Source organism: Pelmatolapia mariae, linkage group LG7 (genome assembly GCF_036321145.2).
Source record: "Pelmatolapia mariae isolate MD_Pm_ZW linkage group LG7, Pm_UMD_F_2, whole genome shotgun sequence".
Taxonomy (NCBI): domain Eukaryota; kingdom Metazoa; phylum Chordata; class Actinopteri; order Cichliformes; family Cichlidae; genus Pelmatolapia; species Pelmatolapia mariae.
In genome coordinates, this window is record NC_086233.1 from 23,987,922 (window position 1) to 24,011,929 (window position 24,008).

General features: G+C 42.4%; 1 protein-coding gene across 2 annotated transcripts in view; it reads left to right on the top strand.

Annotated features, from left to right (window-relative positions):
* Positions 1-24,008, top strand: part of unc5cb (unc-5 netrin receptor Cb) — a 134,171-nt gene that overhangs the window by 93,167 nt on the left and 16,996 nt on the right. The window contains exons 5-9 of one of the 2 annotated variants that reach the window (XM_063478526.1): positions 12,613-12,793; positions 15,420-15,587; positions 15,813-15,977; positions 19,914-19,970; positions 23,150-23,341. In XM_063478526.1, coding sequence (XP_063334596.1) covers positions 12,613-12,793; positions 15,420-15,587; positions 15,813-15,977; positions 19,914-19,970; positions 23,150-23,341 — 763 coding nt within the window. The remainder of the gene's footprint in view (positions 1-12,612; positions 12,794-15,419; positions 15,588-15,812; positions 15,978-19,913; positions 19,971-23,149; positions 23,342-24,008) is intronic. The other variant, XM_063478527.1, reaches the window with a different exon arrangement.

Sequence of the window (24,008 nt, forward strand, 5' to 3'; positions counted from 1 at the left end):
CGAAACGTAGTAAAGGGACTTATTGTTTCCGGAGGAAAACACGAACACAGTGTACAGTTGAGTCTTAATAGCTTACTTTACAAATTGGCTCCTCAGGCACTCTTCTTGGCTGCAGTGGTTATTATTATATTTACATGCTTCCAGCTCCCGTTTTTGCTCCGTGACAGCTCGGACTTTTCCTTTCTCTCCCTCCCTCGCTCACAGACACATAACGTGTATGACAGTCCATTCTCCCTGCAGCACGGACTACACTGCCCATCAGGCTACATTCTTTAGAGCTATGCCTGTAGCATTCTGCCTTTTAGCTTAGCACAACAACAACAACAAAAAAGCGCTCTCTCACCCAGGAAACAGGCAGAGAGAGAGCGCGTCACCCTGTAACCATGGCAACCGTAACACTGCCGCCTGGAACAACAAAACGTAGCTGTCAAACAAACCCAAACAATCCTGACCCGCGAGAATATGAAACAAGGAAGTACCGCCGTGTATTCCATTTATTTCACCAAAGTAACTGTATTCTGAATACCACCTTTTTAAACGGTAACTGTAACGGAATACAGTTACTCATATTTTGTATTCTGAATACGTAACGGCGGTACATGTATTCCGTTACTCCCCAACACTGATAATAATAATAATAATAATAATAATAATAATAATAATAATAATAATTAATAATAACTAATATACTAATATATATATATATATATATATATATATATATATATATATATATATATATATATATATATATATATATATTCACCACTAATAAATGAAGAATCTGAACTCTGTGCTTCCTCTTTTCAATTGAGAATATATATATATATATATATACACATATATATATATATACATATATATATATTAGGGGTGCAACAATACTCGTATCGATATTGAACCGTTCGATACAGTGCTTTCGGTTCGGTACGCATATGTATCGAACAATACAAAATTTTTAATTTATTTTATCAACTTTTCTTCTGACGATGCTGTCTGTGTTGAGCGGTCAGTGGATCTGCGTTCGACTAATCCGCCTAGGCTGCACTGTCGAGTGCAGATCCACTGAGCGCAGCGCAAGCTAGCAAGACAGAAGCTAAGCTCGTTGCAACATGGCAACTGCCTCAACGCTACCCGAAATTGAACCTCCCCCACCCTCATTGAGATCTGGCGTTTGGCACTATCTTGGTTTTCATGTGAAGCATGACCCTGAAGGTAAGCGGGTCATGGACAAAAGTAAAACAGTATGTCGGATGTGCCATGCAATGCTCAATTGGTGGGAACTAGTGCGTTAGCGCAGTTAGCTTGTTAACGTGTTGACGCCGTCCAGCCCCACGCACGGGGTGATCCGCGGTAACTCGTTAACGGAGATTTGCCGCGTTATGGCGTTAATGTCATTTTAACGAGATAAACGCTGACAGCACTAGTGGGAACACAATGAATATGACTGCACATTTTCGCCGACATCATCCTAGTGCAAAGACAAATGGAAGCAGACAAAAACAACAAGCACGCATGCTACAGACTTTACCCGAGTCATTTAGACAGCCGTTAGCACATGATTCTCCTTATGGGGAGCCCAGAAGAAGCGTATAGTATAGCTTTTATTTTGGAAAGAGCCATTTCTCTGTAATTGACCCTGTGCACGAGAAAATGCTAACTTCCTGGTTTGAGACCGGATGTGGGGTTGTACATTTCCGGTAGCTTTACTTTGCGGTCAATCGCTACTGCGAAGATATACTCCAAAATCATGTCCAAAACTTGAAAACGGAAAGATCGCATTAAGTTACAAAGAGGAGAAGGTGGGAACACTCACCACTGTTGTGTCATAAAAAATCTAATGATCAATTTTGACGTTTAAAGAGTTTAGATCGATCAGTTGTTTACATCACTCAAAACAAGCAGAACTGCATTACAGAATCAGAAGACACATCGTCCACATTCAGAAGCACATCTCTGTATAGTGACTGGTCTTATGATTTAAACAGGCAAATGTTCAGCATTCAAACTACAGGTGAAGAATAGTAAAACCAGATGTTTCCCCATTATGTCGATATCAGCTAGTCAAGTACACACCTACACAGCATGTTAACAAACCATGAAAAAAAGCCACACAAAAAAATGAACGATTGCTGGTAAGGGTGTTGGGTCTAAACTCAGACCCCGCTGTATCCAGGACTTATTCCCATGAAAGAAAAACAAGGCAACAGCGTTCGATCGATTACTTGCGCAAGGGAGGCCTCATCTGTGTCCAGCACGACAATGACCCCAAATCCGGCCTCCTCTCGCTGCCTTTTATTGAGAGACAGTTCACACAAAACACAACAAAGCAACGCCCACATGGTTCTAAGGCATTATATGTATATGTGTGAACTTCTGTATGTAGGTAAGAATGTGTGTGTGTGTGTGTGTGTGTGTGTGTGTTACCTCCTGCTGACCAAAGGGTCGTAAACGCAGGAAGTTTACATCAAAAGAAGCAGATCTTCCAGATAGGATGTATCTGCAATAAAACCTCCCCCAGCACAAAGTGGTTAGAGGTGGTTAGGATCAAAGGAATGGCTTTGATCCTACTGCTTGAACTAAGACTGTACAAATTTAAGAAACACAATGGCAACATTCAACAATTAGACCTAACAAAGGGTTTCTATACATTAGTATTTACGAAGGGTATTGTAGATCATTGGTTAAATGATCACCAAGCAATATTTGTTTGTGCAGACTTGCCATAACTGTGGGGAACTAGTCCAACCGGAATAGTAAGGTGGAAGAGTTTTGTCCTTCCGGTTCGCGGGCTTGGTGTGTGTTTTACCTTGTGCTGGAGTGCGCATTAAAGTTTTATAGTGGACTAACGTCAGGAGTGATTATTGGCTCGTTGCATCACACGAGAGTGCTACATGGTGTCAGAAGACGGCACGGACTTCTCGCCAGCGCGTATGTTTGCATCCCTCTCGGGGTACCGCACTGCTTATTGTGCGCTGTGTTGGATTAGCCGCTAAAAAAGACAAGAAAAGAAGTCGCCCCGTCATGGCGGACGGATTTCGCAGACCCGACCCTCTGGTTTTTGATGAGAACATTGCCGAGAATTGGCGTGTTTTTGAAAGGGAGTATGATATTTTCATCGCCGCTGCCCACTCTGACAAGCCGGCAAAGACACGGGCTTACATTCTCCTAAATATTGCTGGACCGGACGCCATTGAACGAGAACGCTCATTCGTTTATGCTCCTGCCGTTCGCGCAGCTGGTGCAGACGGAGAGATACTCACTGCTGCTGAGTCCAGAGAGGATCCAGAATGTTTGAAGGCAAAATTTCGAGAAATCTGCAATCCTCAACACAACAGGACGATGGAAAGATATAGATTCCACACCAGAAATCAGAAGCCAGGTGAGACACTTGAATCATTCATCAGTGATTTGAAGATTAAGGCTAAATGTTGTCACTTTGGGGACCTCACTGACGAGCTGCTCAGTGATCGTATCGTCTGTGGTGTCATTAGCGACACGTTGAGAAAAGCTCTGCTAAGAGACAGCGAGCTGACACTTGCTAAAGCTATCTCAGTGTGTCGAATACATGAAATGACTGAAAAAAACAGCAAGACACTAGCAACACAAGCTACCACTGTCGATGCAGTAAAGCCCATTCTGAACAGCAAGCACAAGCCTAAGCCCCTTTCATTCCCACAAACTGTCACCAATTGCTCCAATTGTGGAGGCAGCCATGCAGCCAAACGAGACAAGTGTCCAGCATTCGGACAGCAGTGTCACAACTGTAAAAAACTGAATCACTACAAAAGTTGCTGCAAGTCTAAACCACGCAGCCATCACAGAGCCCACCCTAACAGACAGACTGCAAGGCGGCTTGTGAACGAATTAACAGTGAGTGAGCCACCACTCCAAGATGAAACGTTTTATGTGGATGGTGTAGAGCTTGACAGCCAGATTGATTGCATCCACGCTAAAGCTAATAAGAAAGATGAGGGATTTGTCACAATACACATAAATGGCGAGCCCACCGAAATGAAAGTAGATACAGGAGCGAAATGCAATGTCATGTCCCTCAAGACTTTCGAAACAGTGAATGGCGGAAGACAGACTGTCAAACAAGAGAATGCTGTGAGCCTTGTTGCCTATGGAGGCACGAGAATTCAGACCAATGGAACTGTTACACTCCCTTGTTGCTTAAAGAAGCAGTGTCACACGTTGCCTTTCTTCTTGGTGGATAGGGAAGTGCAACCACTGCTAGGATTTCGAGCATGCATGGAAATGGGCATTGTGAAAATGAGCCCTGAGGTCCATCAGATCAGCACAGAAAGCAGCACAGATTTCAGCTCCCACATATTCACACAGTACCATGACCTGTTCAGTGACGAACTGGGGGAACTTCCAGTCACATACTCAATGATGCTAGATCCTGATGTACAACCTGTGGTCCGTCCAGCTCACCGCATCCCCGTCGCGATGCAAGAAAGAGTCAAAGCTGAACTTGAACGCATGCAACGCATTGGCGTTGTAACACCAGTCACCGAGCCTACTGACTGGGTGTCCTCGATGGTGGCAGCACACAAGAAAGACAAGCATGAGATCAGACTGTGCATAAATCCAAAAGACCTCAACACAGCACTGAAAAGACCCCATCACCCAATGCGCAGCGTTGAGGAAGTGGCAGCACAGATGTCAGGAGCGACAGTGTTCTCAGTGCTAGATGCAAAAAACTCCTTCTGGCAAATACGGCTCGACGAGAAATCCTCAATGCTGACCACATTCAGCACCCCATTTGGGCGATACAGGTTTCTACGGATGCCCTTTGGCATCAACTCTGCGAGTGAGGTGTTTCAGCGCTCCATGGAACAGCTGTTTGCCGGTTACCCGTGCTCTGTCATCGTGGATGACATCATCATCGGAGGACACGGGGTGGCCGAACATGATGCCAACCTAAAGAAAGTGCTGGCACGTACTCGAGAGATCAAACTCAGGCTAAACCCTGACAAGTGCAAATTTCGCCTAGATCAAGTGTCATATGTGGGCCACATCTTCACAAAGGACGGGCTGAAAGCAGACCCCTCCAAAACCACAGCAATAGGAGCAATGCCGGTGCCCACGGATGTCACGTCGCTACAGCGCTTCCTCGGTATGGTCAATTACCTTGGGAAATACATACAGAACCTCAGTGAGATAGCCGCACCCCTCAGAAAACTAACCCACAAGGAGACTGCATGGTGCTGGTTCCCGCAGCACCAGGAGGCCTTCGACCACCTCAAATCATGCCTCTCCAGCCCGCCAGTATTGGCGTATTACAACGTCAAGGAGCCAGTCACACTGACATGTGATGCATCATGCTATGGACTAGGTGCCGCATGTTTGCAAAATGGCAGACCGGTGGCTTTCGCTTCGCGTGCTCTCACTGACACAGAGACGCGATATGCTCAGATAGAGAAGGAGCTCCTCGCCTTGGTGTTTGCCTGCACGAAGTTCAAAGATTATGTCTATGGCAAAGCAACAATCATTGAAACCGACCACCAGCCCCTGGTGACCATAATGAAAAAGCCCATCCATGCTGCCCCTGCCCGGCTCCAGAGGATGTTACTGCGACTACAGAGTTACGACATCAGTCTGGTCTACAAAAAGGGGAAGTACATGTATCTAGCCGACACCCTTTCGAGAGCCCCGCTCGCCCCGCTGTCACACTGCCTGGCTGAACACACTGATTATGAAGTGATGACAGTCAGCTACATCTCCACTGCTCGCCTGGAGGAGCTAAGGCAGCACACAGCACAAGATGATGTGCTACAAGCGCTCAGCACAGTCATTCAGCGAGGATGGCCCAGCAGAGAGAGCCAAGTACAGCCTGCTGTAGCTCCGTTTTTTCCATATAGAGATGAGCTCAGCATGGAGGATGGGATTATCATGAAAAGCCACAAAACGGTCATTCCCCAGTCCCTGCACAAAGAGTACGTTAACATAGTACACAAAGGTCATCCAGGTACCGAAGCAACCAAGCGCAGAGCTAGGAGTGTCATCTTTTGGCCAGCAATGTCAAAAGACATTACAGAAGAGCTGCTCTCTTGCACTGTGTGTAACAGCACTAAGACACATCAGCAGAGAGAACCACTACAACTGCACCCTGTTCCAGACCTCCCATGGTCAACGGTGGCCGCTGACATTTTTACCTGGCATGGAAAACAATATCAGGTTCTTGTAGATTCCTATTCAGGATGGATCGAGATTGACCTTCTCCGTGACTTGACCACAGCAGCGGTCATCTCCAAGCTAAAGAGACACTTTTCAGTTCATGGCACACCGCACACGCTCCTCACTGACAATGGCAGACAATACAAGAGTCAACAGTTTATCGACTTCGCAAAGCAGTGGGACTTCACCCATTTAACCAGCAGCCCAGAGTTTCCACAGTCAAATGGCCTTGCAGAGAGAGCGGTGCGCAGTGCAAAACAGCTCATGGAAAAATCACACAGAGATGGAACCGATGTGTTTCTTGACCTCCTAAACCTTAGAAACATTCCCCGTGACACACAGCTTGGCTCCCCTGCTGAACGCCTCATGTCTCGTCAGACACGCGCGGGCATTCCCGTGTGCAGCAAGCTGTTGGCGCCCATCGCAAAAGACACAGGACAGATCTGTGACCGACTTCGTGACAAAAGACTCAGACTGAAGCGTCACTATGATAAGTCCAGCCGCACGCTACAGCCATTGCTAGAAGGACAAGTGGTCCGCGTGCAGACAGAGAAAGGCTACGACAAGCTGGGCATTGTGGAGAGGAAGAGCAAGGAGCCACGATCCTACATCATTCAGGTCGATGGAAGAACCTACAGGAGGAATCGCCGCCACATTCTCCCAGTGGCAGAACTGCCGCCGCCACCGCTCCGTGACTATGACCCTGAGTGCCAGGACACTAACCATTCTACAATGGACAGTTCCACACTCACACCGCAATCACACACATGCTCAGACAAAGACTCACAAAACATATCCTCTCCTCAGCCCCAACCTGCTGTGCAGGTGCCCGGCCAGAACATTGTGAACCAGACACCATACACTACACGTGCAGGTCGCATCTGCAGACCCAACCCAAGATACATGTAAATGGAAAACACTAGGATGCCTCATGTGTAATCAGTTTGTTGTCAATATGTTGAAATATTATGCTTGCTGGCTATTTGCATTTTTGATAATTGCTGTTATGTTATGGTGTGGGGTTACTCCGAGCATAAACATTGTTAAGTTGAAGTTGTGTTAAGAACTAGTCCAACCGGAATAGTAAGGTGGGAGAGTTTTGTCCTTCCGGTTCGCGGGCTTGGTGTGTGTTTTACCTTGTGCTGGAGTGCGCATTAAAGTTTTATAGCGGACTAACGTCAGGAGTGATTATTGGCTCGTTGCATCACACGAGAGTGCTACAGGTATGTTGTGACTTACCTTCAAAATTACAGTGGTCCCTCGCTATAACGCAGTTCACCTTTCACCTCGCTGTTTCGCAGATTTTTTAGTGCAAGTTCGCATGCTTTTTTTTTTTTTTTTTACATCACATTGTGTCCTGCGTCCTGATCGCTGCAGACGATCTCCTCCGTGACGTCTCTCCTGTACAGTACAGAATCGCTGCATCGATCGCTAGCAGTGTGACTCTGAAGTGCAGTACTGTATGTCCACGATGTCCACGCGTCAAAAAATAAAATTGGCTACTTGATTTCACCTATCGCTGGTTATTTTTAGAACATAACACCCGCGATAAACGAGGGACAGCTGAGAAATATAACATTTGAATCCCTTTTCTCTTTTGCTCTGAGGCGCGGGGGAAAAATATAGACAAGTCGATGAACATCATTTACAGATATATTGGGTAAATGCCCAAGACATCTATAGAAATGTAAATCGCCGCTTGATTCATTCATTTGCTTAACTTGTTTTGGACCGTAAACAAGGCGCGAATAGGACACCGGAAACAAAGCTCCCCACAGGAGTTTCCGCACCGGAAGTAGCATATGCTAACGTGCACATAGTCAATTAACTCTCTTTTCCAAAGATGAGTGATTTCTCGATCAGATAGATTTTTTTAAATTATTTTGTTGTTTCAGCAACATTAAATTTAAAAACTGTACTTTTGAGTTAAAATATATATTTATAATTTTAATAAATGACAAATTAAAAAGGCATGAACATTTTTTTTGTATCGAAAAAATATCGAACCGAACCGTGAATTTTGTGTATCGTTGCACCCCTAGTGTGTGTGTGTGTGTGTGTGTGTGTGTGTGTGTGTATATATATATATATATATATATATATATATATATATATATATGTGTGTGTGTATATATGTGTATATATGTGTGTGTGTGTGTGTGTGTGTGTGTGTGTGTGTATGTATATATACATATATATATATATATAATCAAACACATAGTAAGTGAAAAAAGGTGAGTGAAGGAGAAACATTCAGTGCATGATGGGAAGCCCCCAGCAGCCTACGCCTATTGTAACATAACTAAGGAAGGATTCAGGATCACCTGATCCGCCACACTTATTACACCACATATGCATAAACAGACAGTCTGCAAAGAAGAGTCTCTAAAAAACATCCATCTGAAAAAGCACAGGTCATGCTAAAAGTATTTTTTCACAACATATACAACTTATACACAATATTACACAATACACACTAAACATATATATACACAATATTACAGTTTTTGATGCTTGCATGTTGCACTTTGAATTTTACAAAATTTATATATGTGTGTGTGTGTGTGTGTGTGTGTGTGTGTGTGTGTGTGTGTGTGTGTGTGTGTATGAATTTCAGTGACCCTAATCTTTTTCTGTAACATGTAGCTTTACCTGTTCAAAGTACGTTTCAAATTAACAGAGCATATGTGATATTGTACAAAGAAATCCTATCACATGAAGGAACATGCCAAAAAATAGAGTGGTTTCATCCTTTAAATGTGCAAATTTGTTGCTTTTACTTTTAAGAAGTTTGATAATAAAACCTGTTTAAGCTACCTGTCAGCAGCAAACCTCTATTTAAAAAAAAAAAAAACATTAAACATGCATTTTAGCCAAGTCTAAAACTGACCCATTTAGCTGTTTTGTGATCTTTTCGAATGTCCAGAGCATTATCAGTTGCCTTACAAAGAAACCATCAGTCACAGCCCTGTAGCCAAACAACCTTTTATAAATGAGTCCTAAATATAGTCAGTACAAAATAATCGGTGAACCATTGCTCAGTTTAGCTCTCTCACACGTTTCCCCCTTTTGACATGAGTTTCTACCACTTTATATTTCTTGTCACTCTGTCTCCCTCCCACCCCTCCATCTGCACTGAAAAGCGCTTTTGTTCAATTTTTAATTACCTTCTCATATAAAAGTGCTCTTGACATCTGAACACAGCACATTTGAAGAGGCAGCCTCTGTGATTGGTGCAAAATTGGATAACCACCTCTTTGTATCAACTGTCAATCTCTATTCTAAGAAGAGACCTTTCACTTTTTAATTCCCTGTGCCCAACACACACTGATGCAGGCACCAAAAGAGAAAATATTTATCATGTCAAAAACAACAACAACAAAAAAAAAAAACAGCCATTGTTTCTCCTGTTTGCATCATTAGATTGTTTGCTTTTGGTATTGCTTGTGTGTGGGAACAAAAGACAAAAAATGGCAATCAGATCACTGTCAAATCTTTGTTCTCTGAACATAGGGGTCCTTCTTTCTCGTAGTGCTCGAAATGTTTCAGAGTTTTATTCATTATTAAAGACTGAGGGTGACACACACATGCACAGAAAATGTATGGGACCCGTACTCAGTAACTCTCCTGATGCCTGCACTTAAATTAGTCAGTTCTACGTATATAAATATACGAATATAGAATTCTATACATACGTATAGAATATAAACCTTCTTGTTATATTTTTACAGTTTGTTATTGCCTTCTTTGTAAATGGCCTGTATTTATATAGCGCCTTCCTAGTCCCTAAGGACCCCAAAGCGCTTTACATATCCAGTCATTCACCCATTCATTCACACACTGGTGATGGCAAGCTACGTTGTAGCCACAGCCACCCTGGGGCGCACTGACAGAGGCGAGGCTGCCAGACACTGGCGCCACCGGGCCCTCTGACCACCACCAGTAGGCAATGGGTGAAGTGTCTTGCCCAAGGACACAACGACCGAGACTGTCCGAGCCGGGGCTCGAACCGGCAACCTTCCGATTACAAGGCGAACTCCCAACTCTTGAGCCACGATCGCCCCTAGTGTAGTGAGATCGTGGTAATGTACACAGCATATGTGACTTATTTGTGTCGGTGTATAATAAGAGAAACTTTGTAGAAGATGTCTGACTGCCACCTGAGCTGCTTTCAAAATAATTTAAAGAAGACAGCTCAATAGCAGCAAACAACTACCTATAAACACTCACCAGCCACTTCATTAGGTACACCTTGCTAGTACCAGATTGGACCCCTTTTTACCCTCAATCTGTCCTAATTCTTGCACAGTTCCTGCAGATTCAGCAGCTGTACATCCATGATGTAAATCTGCTGTTCTACCACATTGCAAAGGTGATCTACTGGATTGAGATCTGGTGACTGCAGAGGACATTTGAATAGAGTGAACACATGAATGGAGCTGAATGACATGATGTGTTACCCTGCTGGATAAGGGGCCCAAAGTGTGTCCCTGCACTATTCCACTAATACCACCATCCTGAAGCGTTAATACAAGGAAGGATGGATCCAGGCTTTCATGTTGTTTATAACAAATTCTGTACCCATCATCTGATTTCCGTAGCAGAAATTAATACTCATCAGACCAGGCAACATTTTTCCAAGTGTCCAATTTTGTAAGTCAGCTGTAGCCTAACTTTTTTGAGTTGCTTTAATACAGAACTACTTCTGCCTAAAATGCTAAAATTCCTCTACAGCTACTTCGTGTGTGTGTGTGTGTGTGTGTGTGTGTGTGTGTGTGTGTGTGTGTGTGTGTGTGTGTGTGTGTGTGTGTGTGTGTGTGTATGTAGATATTGCAGTTGTCATTCAGTTGTATCAGTAAAATTCTGCTTTTATTAATAATCTAGACAGAAGTCTAATGAACTAGGTTAACATAAAACATTTCTTTTTGCATGAGTTCCTTGCAGAAATTATTATTTTTTAAATAATGATGTATCTGTGAATGATGTATCTCCTATATATTGCAATATACAGTCTGTCATGCTGCACTTTGTTCTCAAGGGAGAGAAATGTTTAGTTTTATTTAATAGACGGCAAGTGATGGAACTGCGTCCCTCGTGGCTCTGTGAGATTGATTCGACTGATACATGTTTATAGAGGAAGAAATTCATAAGCACCAAATCAACAGTGAATATACATTAAGTTTACAGAGGTTCACTGAAATGCTCTGCTGATATTGTGTTTTAAACCCCGTGTTTTTTCCGATGTAAGTGTGTGATGGGGATAAGTACCTGTTGATGTGTTGTATGCAACAATTTGGGACGTGTTTACTGAGAATTAACTGTGAAAGGAAGTATTTAAAGTCTCTATTTTACAGCTTCTTCGCTGTTTTAAGATAAGATAAGATAACCTTTATTAGTACATAGCAAAAACTAGAAAAAGAAAGAGCAGGTAGTCTTGCTGAGGTGCGATGCCGGTGATGCTGATATCCCAGTGCATGTCATAGTCGGCCTGTATTCTCTTTTGAGAAACTCCTAACAATGCCGGTCTTATAACAATGGCCAGTGTATTGTACGTTTTCACAGCACAAAATGCTGTTTCTGTGTTGTTGCCTAAGAAATTCAAAAACAACAGTGACTGTTTTGTCTTGGCCAGTCTCATATCAGGTTATTGCCCTACTTTTTGCGATATTCTATCTCTCATGAGAAAGCCCCTTTATAAACATCCTGCTTATCTTTCTCTGTAGTCCTCCTTGGTGTCTTATCTCTTATCAGGCCCTGTTACTCATGGTCTATCACAATGCACAGGAAGTTAGCTGTTTGCCAGGCCTCTTCATCACTGGACAGTTTCTTTGAAGAAAACCAGAGAACCAGGAAATATTTTGAATCAAACTGGCTGCGGACTGTGAGGCGGCACATGTTTTTCTTTTCTCTCTTCTTGAAGAGAGAAAAGGGATCTCGGTGAATTACAGCAAATAAAGGCTCGAAATGATCTTCTGTTCCGCGATAGTGCCTGGAGTGCAATATCAGTTTCATTTGGAAAAATGAAACTCAAAAGAAAAGGTCAGAGAGCTTCTCAGCCTGAGGAATTCTGGAGAGTTTTCTTGTCTCTGTTGTCTGACAGCGCTGCTGTTACTGCAGCGCTTTGTTCTAGGGGGAGAATAAAAAGAGCATGATAGCTATTGACTTTTTGTAGCAGGACCTCAGAGACGTAAACATAGTAATCCTGGCACTCACAGTTATTTGAGAGGTTAGACAGAAACTACACAAAAACGATCACTGTTTAAACACTTCACTTTGATTTTTGGTACAATTTAATGAGGTCAAACTGTCTTATATCTCCTTTCACATCCTCCTTTTTTTAAAAAAAATGCATTTCTGTTGCCTCCAAGCTCGCAGTTTTTTTTTCTCACTTCCACATTCCTGATTTGCTTTGGGTTTTTTTTGTAGGTGGAGTGGCTTAAGAACGAGGAGGTTATCGACCCTGCAGACGATAGAAACTTCTACATCACCATCGACCACAACCTCATTATTAAACAGGCTCGCCTCTCTGACACGGCCAACTACACCTGTGTGGCAAAGAACATTGTGGCGAAAAGACGCAGCACAACTGCCACAGTTATCGTCTATGGTAACCTACAGTCTTACCTTTCTACATGTTAATACAATTCAAAGTTGTTTACATGTGTCTGACCAGCTCATTGTTCTTACTAACCACACGGCTGATTAGTAAAGTGAGACACTAGTGTTGAGGAAACTTCCTTTATGAAGTTCAGCTCAGCTCAAAGTAAAAAACAAATTTCAAAGTCACTCTGCATACATCAAATCTCCCTCTCTCTCTCTCCTGCAGCGTGTAACATTCACTCATTTTGTTCCTGCCAGAAGGTGTGCAAGGAATGGAAGATTTGATTTTTTTTTTCTCTTTTTTGATCTGCAGAGGTGCTGATGTGGCTGAGCTGTACTTAAAGAGACCCCTGCTGTGGTTTCACGCAGTCTCGCGCACTGTCTCTCTAACATCAGCTAACATGACTGTTATTGCACAGCACGGTTCTGACGTTAAACTTCAACAGCTGCTGGAGGCTACTTAAGACAGAACAAATGACACGTGAAGCAAATGTTCCTTTGAACCTCAGACATTGTTTTTTTTTTCTGTAGAAATGACTACTGGCTTGATAGCTCATTTAACTGAGGCCAGCAGAGTTCATCCTGTGCTTGATAGAACTTTTCATGGCTTTGCCAATTTAACTCTAAAAACTGAATAATAAAACAACTGCCCCCTTTCAGGTGCAGAAGTGCTTACAGATTTTGTTCACTTTGCACGAACAGTGTAATGCATATTTCTAAATGAAGGTGGCGTATAAATGGGGATGTGCATATAGTGCACATACCATAAAGGTGACCAGATGTCTGATACCATTATCAGAGTTTAGCTTCAAAGCCAGAATTTTCTCATCATGTTCCCTTATCTCTTCCCTGGACTTACTGCATGGTTAGTATTATAATAGGAAGGCAGCGAGACAAGCGTCTCCTCAAGAATTTCATGTTACTAGCAGAGTATATTAGAGCCAAGTGTCAAAAAAGCACTTTGATGTCAGCCTGTCCTTTTCCTTTCCAAAGAGGACTACACAAGCATTCATGTATACCCTGATTTCCTAAAAAGGCTGGGACTCTGTCTTAAGTGTGAAAGAGATTGCACTGATCTATAAATCAGTTAAACACTATATTCATCTAAAAGAAAAAGCTGAACATGTCAAAATATTGGATAGGCCAACAAAAAACAGTTGTTTAATGCTGCTAAAAAGAGAATCAGGACCTCCTGGTACTCCAGGATCTGTTCGGTTAATCTGCAGTGTTTCAGTTTGGGGATTGTATCATTTGTAGTATATACTGTAATATCATTAAAGGATTCAGAGAATCTGGATAAATCTCAGCACGCCAGGGTAAAGGCTGCAAATTGTTATCGAATGGCTGTGTCCTTTGGCTGCTCATGTGGCACCAGATATGATTCTGTGGTGGAAAAGTGGAAAACACAGCTTGAGTTCAGAAACACTTCTGAAAACCTCTGCAAATAAAAACAAATGGTATAAAAATAAGATCCAGAAACACTGCAGCTTTCTCTCTGCCTCATCCTGTGGGCGATGAGCTGAAGGTGAAAAGGATGGTGGTCTTGTGGCCGGTGCACAGCTTAAGAGTATCAGTATCAGAAATGGTATGGGGGGAACATTAGTGCACATGGTATATGTGACCAGCATTGTTGATGCTAAACAGTATGTACAATTTTTTGGATATGGGTCCGTAGTAAGTCTGTAGTCCAGGTGCTAAACTGGCCTGCCTTTGGTTCAGACCTCTTGGAAACATTTGCATTTTACACAGTCGTTCAGCTGTTTTGGAAATAAGACTCTTTTGGAAAGGGGAAGCATAAGTTGACAGTACTATTGTACAATATTACTGTACATGAAAGTATACACATTTCCCTGCAAAGAAGTGTGAGAAAACCAAGAGAATAAGGGCTATGCCTAATACTAGTGATATATAAATTAGAAGGAAAGGGAGCATGTTTATATCCCAGAGGTTTCCAGCAAAATCCCAGACAAAGATACTAGAAACAGTAAGTTGATAAGAAGAAAATGGCAGGGAGAGAAGAAGAAAAAAGAGGCGCGAAAGACAGAAGATAGAGCCTTTATTCATGGAGGAGAGAAAGCAGACAGTAAATAAATGTGGGTCTTCCCCCAGAGTCCAATATTTTGGGCTTCACTCATAAGCATGTCACATTTGAAGGTCTGAGACTCCAAGGGGCCTGGTTCCACCATCTGAAATGCCACAGACTTGTTCTCAGCCACAAGCCCTGGTGTCACTCCGCGCTGGATTTAGTCGCTGACAGAGATGGATGAGAGAGGGAAGAGAGGCATTAGAGGGAATCAGTGAATGGAAAATGCAGCTGTCTGACCAGAATTTACTGTCTGTCTGCAGTGCAAAGTAATTGCCCGATAGTTTAAGGTCAAAATGCAAAACAAAATGAACAATATTGGTACATTTTATAGTAGGCAAATCACTTGAACCTCTGAGCTGGGCTTTCTTAGACAGTCAAATTAATGAGCTGGTCACTGAAAACAAACATGCAGAGTTTTTAATTTCATGGGTTTAGTTCTTTCACTCTAATTCACACAAATTTGTGTTTTATTTTATTATTCAATTTAACAGTTTCACAGACCATAATCAAGTTATATTTAACATGTTTTACCACCGTGTGTTTCCAGTGAACGGTGGATGGTCGACATGGACAGAGTGGTCAGTGTGTAACAGCCGCTGTGGCCGTGGTTACCAGAAACGCACACGCAGCTGTACTAACCCAGCGCCACTCAATGGCGGTGCCATCTGTGAAGGGCAAGGCATCCAGAAGCTACCGTGTAATCCTCTCTGCCCAGGTATTAAAATGATAACACGCCCATGTGTACGTGGGCGTGTTGAGTTCAGGTGCACATAAACGAAATGCATTCAATTTGATGCGACTCTGTACGTTTGCACAAATTCCGCCCTGTTTGTGCCTCCACCGCACCCACTCCCCCTGCTCGCGCGCTAAATTCATCTTCATCTTCTCATTTGCCATCTCGTTCACTCGACCCTCATCTGTCCTGTCTGTTATGTGATAGTGGATGGCCTGTGGACAGAGTGGAGTAAGTGGTCCACCTGTGGGACAGAGTGCACTCACTGGAGGAGGAGAGAATGCAGCGACCCAGCACCCAAAAACGGGGGAAAGGACTGTGAGGGCATGGTGCTCCAGTCTAAGAACTGCACCGATGGGCTGTGCATGCAGAGTGAGTACCCGATTAATCCTCTGCGACTGTCTGACCTGCCAACAAAAGAAATCTCTTCACCCTTTGACCGGGACTTTCACTGTGCTCTTTCATCACTGCGCGCTGTGTTTCACATCCTCACATAACACACTCACCCTGTCCTCACCCAGTCTGTTTCACTTCGCTCATACATAAACAATAAGACAAGCCGAAACGCCTCTCTGTCCTCTGCACTTGATCTGTTTCTCTGTATTTTTATGTACACAACAGACAAAAGCTTTTTTGATCAAAGCAACATAAAATCAAAAACCACCACACATCTTCCTGTGTACTTATGCTATTGCAAGCATAAGTACATGTTTAAAAAAAAAAAAAAGTACTTGGCCGCAAGGGGAAGCAATCTAACTAATTATCCTTGTCACAAGCTAAGAATTTGGGAGGTATATTTGAAAATAATAAGTCATTATGCGCTAATTACACAAAGGGGAGGGGGCACAACGACTAAACTGCTTTGATTACTACCTTTACTGAAAAACTCTGGATTCCTGCGTCCAACGACAGGAAACGCAAGGCCACAAAGTAGCACGTGTGTGGACTCGCCCTCTTTTCCGAGCTGGCCTTTATGTTCACTGTAAAGTGAACAAATACATATCATTTGGTATTACAATAACTTAAAAAACCGCAAAAGACATCCAGATGCACCAGCATTTTTCTTTCTTTGCTTTTACTTTGTCTTTCAAGTAGCAAACTAAAGCCAGTTTGTGGTGCAGCCAGATATTTTTCTGCAGGCAGAGAATTGTTTTCTTCTCCTCTTTGTTCCAGTGAAGTTAAAAACAGCCACGCACTCCAGTGAAGCCAACAATCCTGCTTCCTCTGCCTTATAACACATTCACAGATTAGAATCGAGCCGCAGTTGCTTTGATGCACGTTTGTGTGTATGTGTTTGCATGTGTTTGCATGCGCGCCACAGTATTATGTTGTTACAGGGTGAAACACCTACATCCTAAAACATCAAAACTAAACCAAAAGTGCTAGTAGTGATTCTGTGCCTTTAATAAAAAGAGAGAGTCTGTGAAAGGGAGAGAGCATCGCAGAGTAAGTGAATTAAACTCTGTGTCTAGTTGAATAAAATTCCTATTTAATAAACATCTCTGTAGGTGTTGGACCCAATCACTGTCACAAATGCCTCTGTCGTCTGTATAACCTATTACAGATGGTGATGTGACACTAATAATATAACAGCAGCTCAGCTGCTAGATGTATAAAATTTGATACAGCTAGCGACTGCTGTGTGCAGCAGATCTGAGTTTTTGCTGCACCATAAGGTTGTAAACTGCTACCTGTCGATGTGATGTAGCGTAGGTTACATTGATGATCAATATGCATCTTCAGATGCAGATGGCTGGTGGATCTGTACGCCTCTGAAGTAAATGCCTGCTGTCACACGCATGTTCTATATGTGCTAAGGACGGTGTTCAGGAAACGTTTTAACATCAGAGAGAGGTTGCATTAGCTCATTACGAGGGAGCACGTATGTAAACGGCATATAGAAGCACAAGAGAGAGAGAAAAAAAAATCAATAAGAAGGCCGTGACAGATGTGCTGTTATTTGTCTCTCTTCGTCTTGTTTTATTTCCCTCTGCAACACAACATATGTTCACCCCACACTTTCCTGCCCTTCTGTACGCCCTTTGCAACTCAGCCTACACCAAAAGCATTAGTTCTTGGTAGATTGATGGCTAGTTTTCAGAGAATATAAAGCCATAATGATATAGATTTAGGATCGTTTCAGAGATTGATTTTCTTTCTTTTCTTTTTTTTGGGCAAGCTAAAAGGGTGCAGCCACTTATGTCAATGCTAATGACCATTTCCACAAGCATTTAGGAGAACGGCCCATTATCTGAAAGCTCATGTTATGGCAAATATGATTGGGAATGGAAGTTGTGTGCAATCTGAACTCACCTTGGACCGCTGGTCTGCTCCCTGTAGTGCAGGGCCGGGATCTGAGCAAACACGTGTCTGTGGATTCCATTGCAGCTTGATCTTATTTTCTGTTGTTTGAATTTATTTAAATCATTTCAATTGCAGTCCATCACCGAAATCCACCGAAGGAATTTGATAGACCAGACCTTGAAATAGAACGTGGTGCTCAGCTCCATCACTGCCTCCTGCAGAAACACAACTGACTCGTGTCAAAAAGAGTTGTTATAATTAACTTTGCAGCTTGTTTATCACATTTAGACTGTCAGGGAGTTTTTTGGGGGGAGGGGTTGGATTTAACAAGGTTACGTGTCTTTAAATTGATCTGGAAAGGTTGCACTCTGCGTGTTCAGAGACAAGTTCCCAACTCTTACACATGTAGAGTTTTCACTGTTCACTTAGCCTGACCTATCTAAATCTCTATTTTGCGCTCCCCCTGTGGTCTGCAGCCCTTGATACTGATGTTGTTTTTCAAGCCTTTGGTAACCCTGCTCTCTGACACAACATTTTCTCTGACATATTGATCTAGAGAGAGGGGAACACCGACTCCAGCAAGGGGACACGCTTCATTGCTATCGAACACCAGAGGCAGGACAGCCGTGACTCCTAAGCCTCAGATCAGACTCTTAAGTTTCAGTTCAGCCTCCAAACGCCATAAAGTTATATCCTCTATGTTTTATATGCGGTTTCAAAGATTAGTTAAAATGTCAATAAATATTATTTGTCATGTAATTAGCAATTTCATTAAACATAGACGAGTAAGGAGCCTTTAAATAACGTGACAAATGACTTTCTCTTCCCCAAATGACAGTGTATTTCCCAGAGATTGGAAATCTGTCACATTCAAAGGAGTAATTGTTAAAACACAGACAATGATTTCCTGTACTATGCTTCCCTCTTCCTCTCCCAGCTCTGTGTTGCCAATAAAGAATAAACTTCGGCACTCTGACGTTTCCTTCGGAGCCCACCCACTGAAGCATGCCTTTAATGTCGGCTGTGCTGTAGACTCGGTTGGGCTGAATAGAAACTCCACAGGATGGGTTCAAATGGGCCATCAGTTAGACTGAATGCAACAGCCAACCTCCCCCTGCTCCGTCCCGGCATCCCGGTTGCCTGATTACATGTACACACCAATCCCATCTATCAGGCCATTGATTTTCCTGTCAGTCCACTTGTCTGCCCGTGGCTCTCTCCCTTTTCCAATAAGGACTTCATTGTTTGTATAGTTGTTTATGGATGTCCCAGGGAGACTGAATATTATGTGTGCTTGTGCACTATTCCTGGCTCTGTCTTTCTAGCCTGCTTTGCACTTCATTTCAGTAAAAAACCTGGCCACAACAAAAACCAACCAAGACCCCAGTTTGGGCCAAAAAACACACACACACATACACACATAAAAAAACCCAACCTATCTTAGCTGAAGATTTTTCTAATCTCTCAATCGCATGTCTTCAACTTTCCACATCACTGTCCTTCAGCCCTTTTCCACTTCCTGCTTCCCTAACATAATCATTCCTTTTATCTCGCGCACTACCCTCTCCATCCACCTTCCAGTGACAGATGAAAGGCTGTAGGTTCTGCCGACTCGGCTGGAGCCCACACTTTATCAGCCCCTCCATCCCCCTCACCTGCCAGCATCAGTCCTGCTGCTGCTAAGGCACTAAGCCCAGTTGATGGATCGCGCCACTCTCTTACAGAACCTCCATGTTTCCCCTGCTCTCCTCATCCATCTCCATACACAGATATAGAGAGGAGGGGCCAAATCAAGAAAGATCGCTTCCCCGTGCCATCACTCCTACTCATGAGTTTGTTGCTGTCTCATTTGTTGAGTTTGTTTTTCTGTTGGAAATTTGATTTTCATCATCCCTCTCCTCCTCCCCCTCCCCCCCCCCCCCCCCCCCCACCCTCATCTTTCTCTCTTCCCTCCCCTTCTCCATACCTCTGTCTCTGCTATCCATATCCGCTTCTCTCTTTAAGGTTCCTTATATCAGAAGTCCTCTGAGGCAAAAGACAAGAGTGATATTGGAAATTCATGTGAGTTATTGTTTTGTTTTGTTTTTTCCCCCCCATTTCGTTCTTTTTTTCATTATTTCTGCATTCTTCTCACGTCTGCCTTTGTTTTGGTTTTTTTAAAGCATCTTTATTGCTTTAATGTGCACGACCTGAATTTGCAGTCTTACATACAGATCCTCCTTTTTAGCAAAAGCAACATTTCAGAAATAGCCATTTTGCACTAAAAGCATAAAACAAAACACAACAACGTGTCCATAAGAAAATGAAAACCCATGTTTGTGAATGTTCTTCTGTGTCCACCTGCGAGTTATTGTTGCTCTTCTGTTTTTTACTTCATAACCACCTCAGGATATGATCCGTTTTGATCGCCCTAACCCTTTCCTCGTAATGTGTCTGTGCTAGCAGGCTGCTTGTTTACAGCCACGCTACTATTCTCGAAGTAAGAGCTGACCCTGCTCTTTACCCTGGCGAACTTTGCCTCACCAGCGGCTCATGCATCGTGTCAAGCAGACATTTTAACCTACCAGATAGTAAAGCTTTCGGAAATGAACATTGTTTATTGATCAGTTACCAGGCAAGAGCATAAACTCAAAATAATATTTGCTGTGACCTCCATTTGCTTTAAAATATCACCAGTTCTCATAGAAATATCATCAGTATGTGTGTGTGCATATATATTATATATACATATATATATATATATATATATATATATATATATATATATATATTTTTTTTTTTTTTTTTTTTTTTTTTTTTAATTTCAAAATTCTCAGCTAGAAGAATTTTTGTAGGTTGTTCTTGCACAGTTCTTCTGTGGATTTCAGCTGCTTTAAGATTTTTGTCTCTTCATGTATAATTTAGGGCTGACTCAATGTTCTGGTGGGAGTGAGGGGCGAGCCTCTGTAAGACTGTTGCTTCTTGGTTCTAAAGGTCTTTGTAAATCTGGCTGTTTTTTGGTTGTTGTTAGTTTAAATGTGTCCTTTTCAAAGAGCCCATTTGTTGGTATGTGCTATGGTCAAGAATTTGCACATCTATGCTGATTTTTTCTTTTTTTGGGGGGGGCATTATTTTCCATCTCTCACCCATCCCTTTGTAAATTTTTGCAACCTCGCTGAGAATGAAGTGTTCAATAATCCCTTTCATTTTCATTCCTTGTACTTTCCAACAATGGCTCACGTTCAAAGCGATGTATTAATCTAAGTGATACATTTTAATGCGTACACTTAGCAGGTTGCTGCCTTTATCATCAAAGCATGAATAGAAGATTATTCGACTGAGGGGATATATGTTAAATAACTGCGGGGAAGCTTGGCAGAGGGAACGCAGTGAAATTACATTTTCAAACTTTCATCACTGACTCCCTGCTCTGTTTTCTGTTTGTGTCTGGGCTAGAGGAAGGATTAGAGGATGTATCTTTAATGCGATGTCTCACTCCAGGCTGAAAAGTCATGGCTGGGACATGCATGTCCTTCCTCACAGAAAACATCTATGGGAGCACTACAATATTAATACCCTTTTTTCCCCACTTAAATTGTAGTCTTTCAATAAAAATTACAGAAATGATCTTTAATTGAAATGGAGGTCACTCTGAATATTATTCAATAGGGATTAATCAAGAAATTAAATGTAATATGATTTAAATAAAGTGTTGAATAGTGGACTTATTTAATTACATTGAAATCCTTTTTACGGAATAAACATCAAACCATAAGTTACTGAAAAAGAAACCAGAAAGGAATTATGTGATTAAAATGACACAACGCGTGACTTTCACTTGTCACGAAAGCACTCTGCTCTTGGTTTCCTTTCGCTCCGCTCCTTTATCCTCCTTTGTGCAAGAGAACACAAGAGACACAGGCTGAGTGCCATCTGTATCCCTGAGACACACGAGGCTAATTTACACAAATGCTCGGCCATCATGCACGTCTTCAAAGCGCCCTGTATGGATTTATGGGTGACACTGCCATCTACTGGTGCAGATATTGTGCAATTTAACCACACACATCATCTCAAAAATTGTTGTGTCTGCCCGATCACAACACCTTTTTGTTCTCCTGTTGATAAGAGTGTGTTTGTAAGCATTTGCTTTGGCGGTTGCCTTTCTTTGGACAATGACTTCACTTGTGCAATGTCCATGCATGTGTTGAACAATACGTGCATACATGCTCATACATGCCTTTTGACATTTCGTGTCCTCCACATAAGAGCTTCACCCCCATTTGTCAACTTGGTGACAGTGAAGGACATTCCTTATCAAACACCAAAGAGAGTTCAGACTGTCAGTAGGCATCCATTAAAAGGTTTGATCTTTAATGAGAGCCTGTCTGAGTCTGTATTTCTAAAAGGCACATATATCCATGCCAGGCCTACTAATCATTGAGGCTTCTCCAGCTGGATAGTGGACAGAAAGTCTCTGGGAGGGAGACGGAGATGAAAGACAATTTGAGAAATGTGAGCCATGTCTAGATCTTATCTGCAGTGTGTAAGAACAAAAACAGAGACGGACTCTGAACTTCAGCACAGAGCATGGTAATTTGAAGATGAAAACATCGACATCTCTGTCTTCAGAACTTTTGATCTTGGTTCTGAGCAGAAATCTTTGTGTCCCTGGACTGTGGTGGAACAGCCTTCTTTATTAATTGTGCTGTTTAAATGAATTTTTGTCATCATTTACTTTATTATATGGTTATTACATTGTTATTTTATCAAGGTCTTGCACATGACACAGTGCAGTATGTATTATTTCAAGAATTCTGAGGCCATTTTTAACATTCGCCTACAAGATAGTGAACAGATGTTGGCGTGCCTTTTAGTGTGTCGCACATGTCCAAAGCAAACAGTGAAAAAAGGCCCGATGATGTGTGTCAAACTAAGTTGCCTGCATCATTATCTCGCCTCAGTTTTAACAATCAAGAGAGCCTCGTGTTTTTTTCATGAACTGTGTTTCCCACAGCAGGTCAGCATTAATCAAAAAAGACTGGAGCTATACTTCGTGCATTTATTTCTCAGTAGATAGTTATTAATATCCGGCTCAATCGTAAACCAGGATATTACCCTGCTGATAATGGCTTCATCACAAGTCCTGCATACTGAGAGAAAAAGGCTTTATGTCATAAATGGAAGCATTACGAGATCTTAAAAGACTATTTTTTTTCTGTCTGTGTTTTTTGTCTTTCGTCCCCAAACTCCTTCTCCAGTGGCCCCCACTACTGATGATGTAGCTCTTTATGTGGGTATTGTGATAGCAGTGATCATGTGCCTGGTTATCTCCGTCGTCGTGGCGCTCTTCATCTACAGGAAGAACCACCGGGACTTCAGCTCTGACATCATTGATTCCTCTGCCCTCAACGGAGGGTTCCAGCCGGTCAGCATTAAGACCGCTCGCAAAGGTGAGTTACACGAGAGAGGCGTGTGTGAGCGTTTGAGCGTTGGTTTTTCTATATATCAAAATGTAACTGCATCTCAAATCAGTACATAAATAGATTAAACTTTCTTCTGTGTGAAAGGTAAGTGCACCTTTGCTGTCCTAGAGTTGCCCCCTTTAATCCAAGGAACTTTTAGATCCGTAACTGTGTCACTGTCTTAAACATTTTACCATTTTTCCAAGTAAAAATCCCTTCAGTTGCAAGATATTTGAAGAAAAGGCCATTTGAATGGGATTCTATAGCCCTCCATTTGTTCTTTTTGAGCCCATTATTAGTGGATTTCCTTTTGTCATTAGTATAATTATCCTGTTAAAATGTCCATTGATGGTTTAGTTTCAGCTTTTGGGCAAATGGTCTCACAATATCTTCATTTGCTCTTTGATATCATGAAGAATTCATTGTTAAATCAATCACTGCAAGCTGCCCGGTCCCAGATGCAGCTAACCCTAATCCATTACATTTGGTGAGCTGTTTTTGGTCTGCGCCAAACATTTTTATGTATTCTGACCAAACAGTTCTGCCCTCGATTCGCCTGTCTACATCTGTTTTGTACCTGTATGTTCACTGGCCAGCTGTGATTTTGCTCTAATGTTCTTTTTGGACAACTTTTCAACTTTTTCCTGGAACGCCT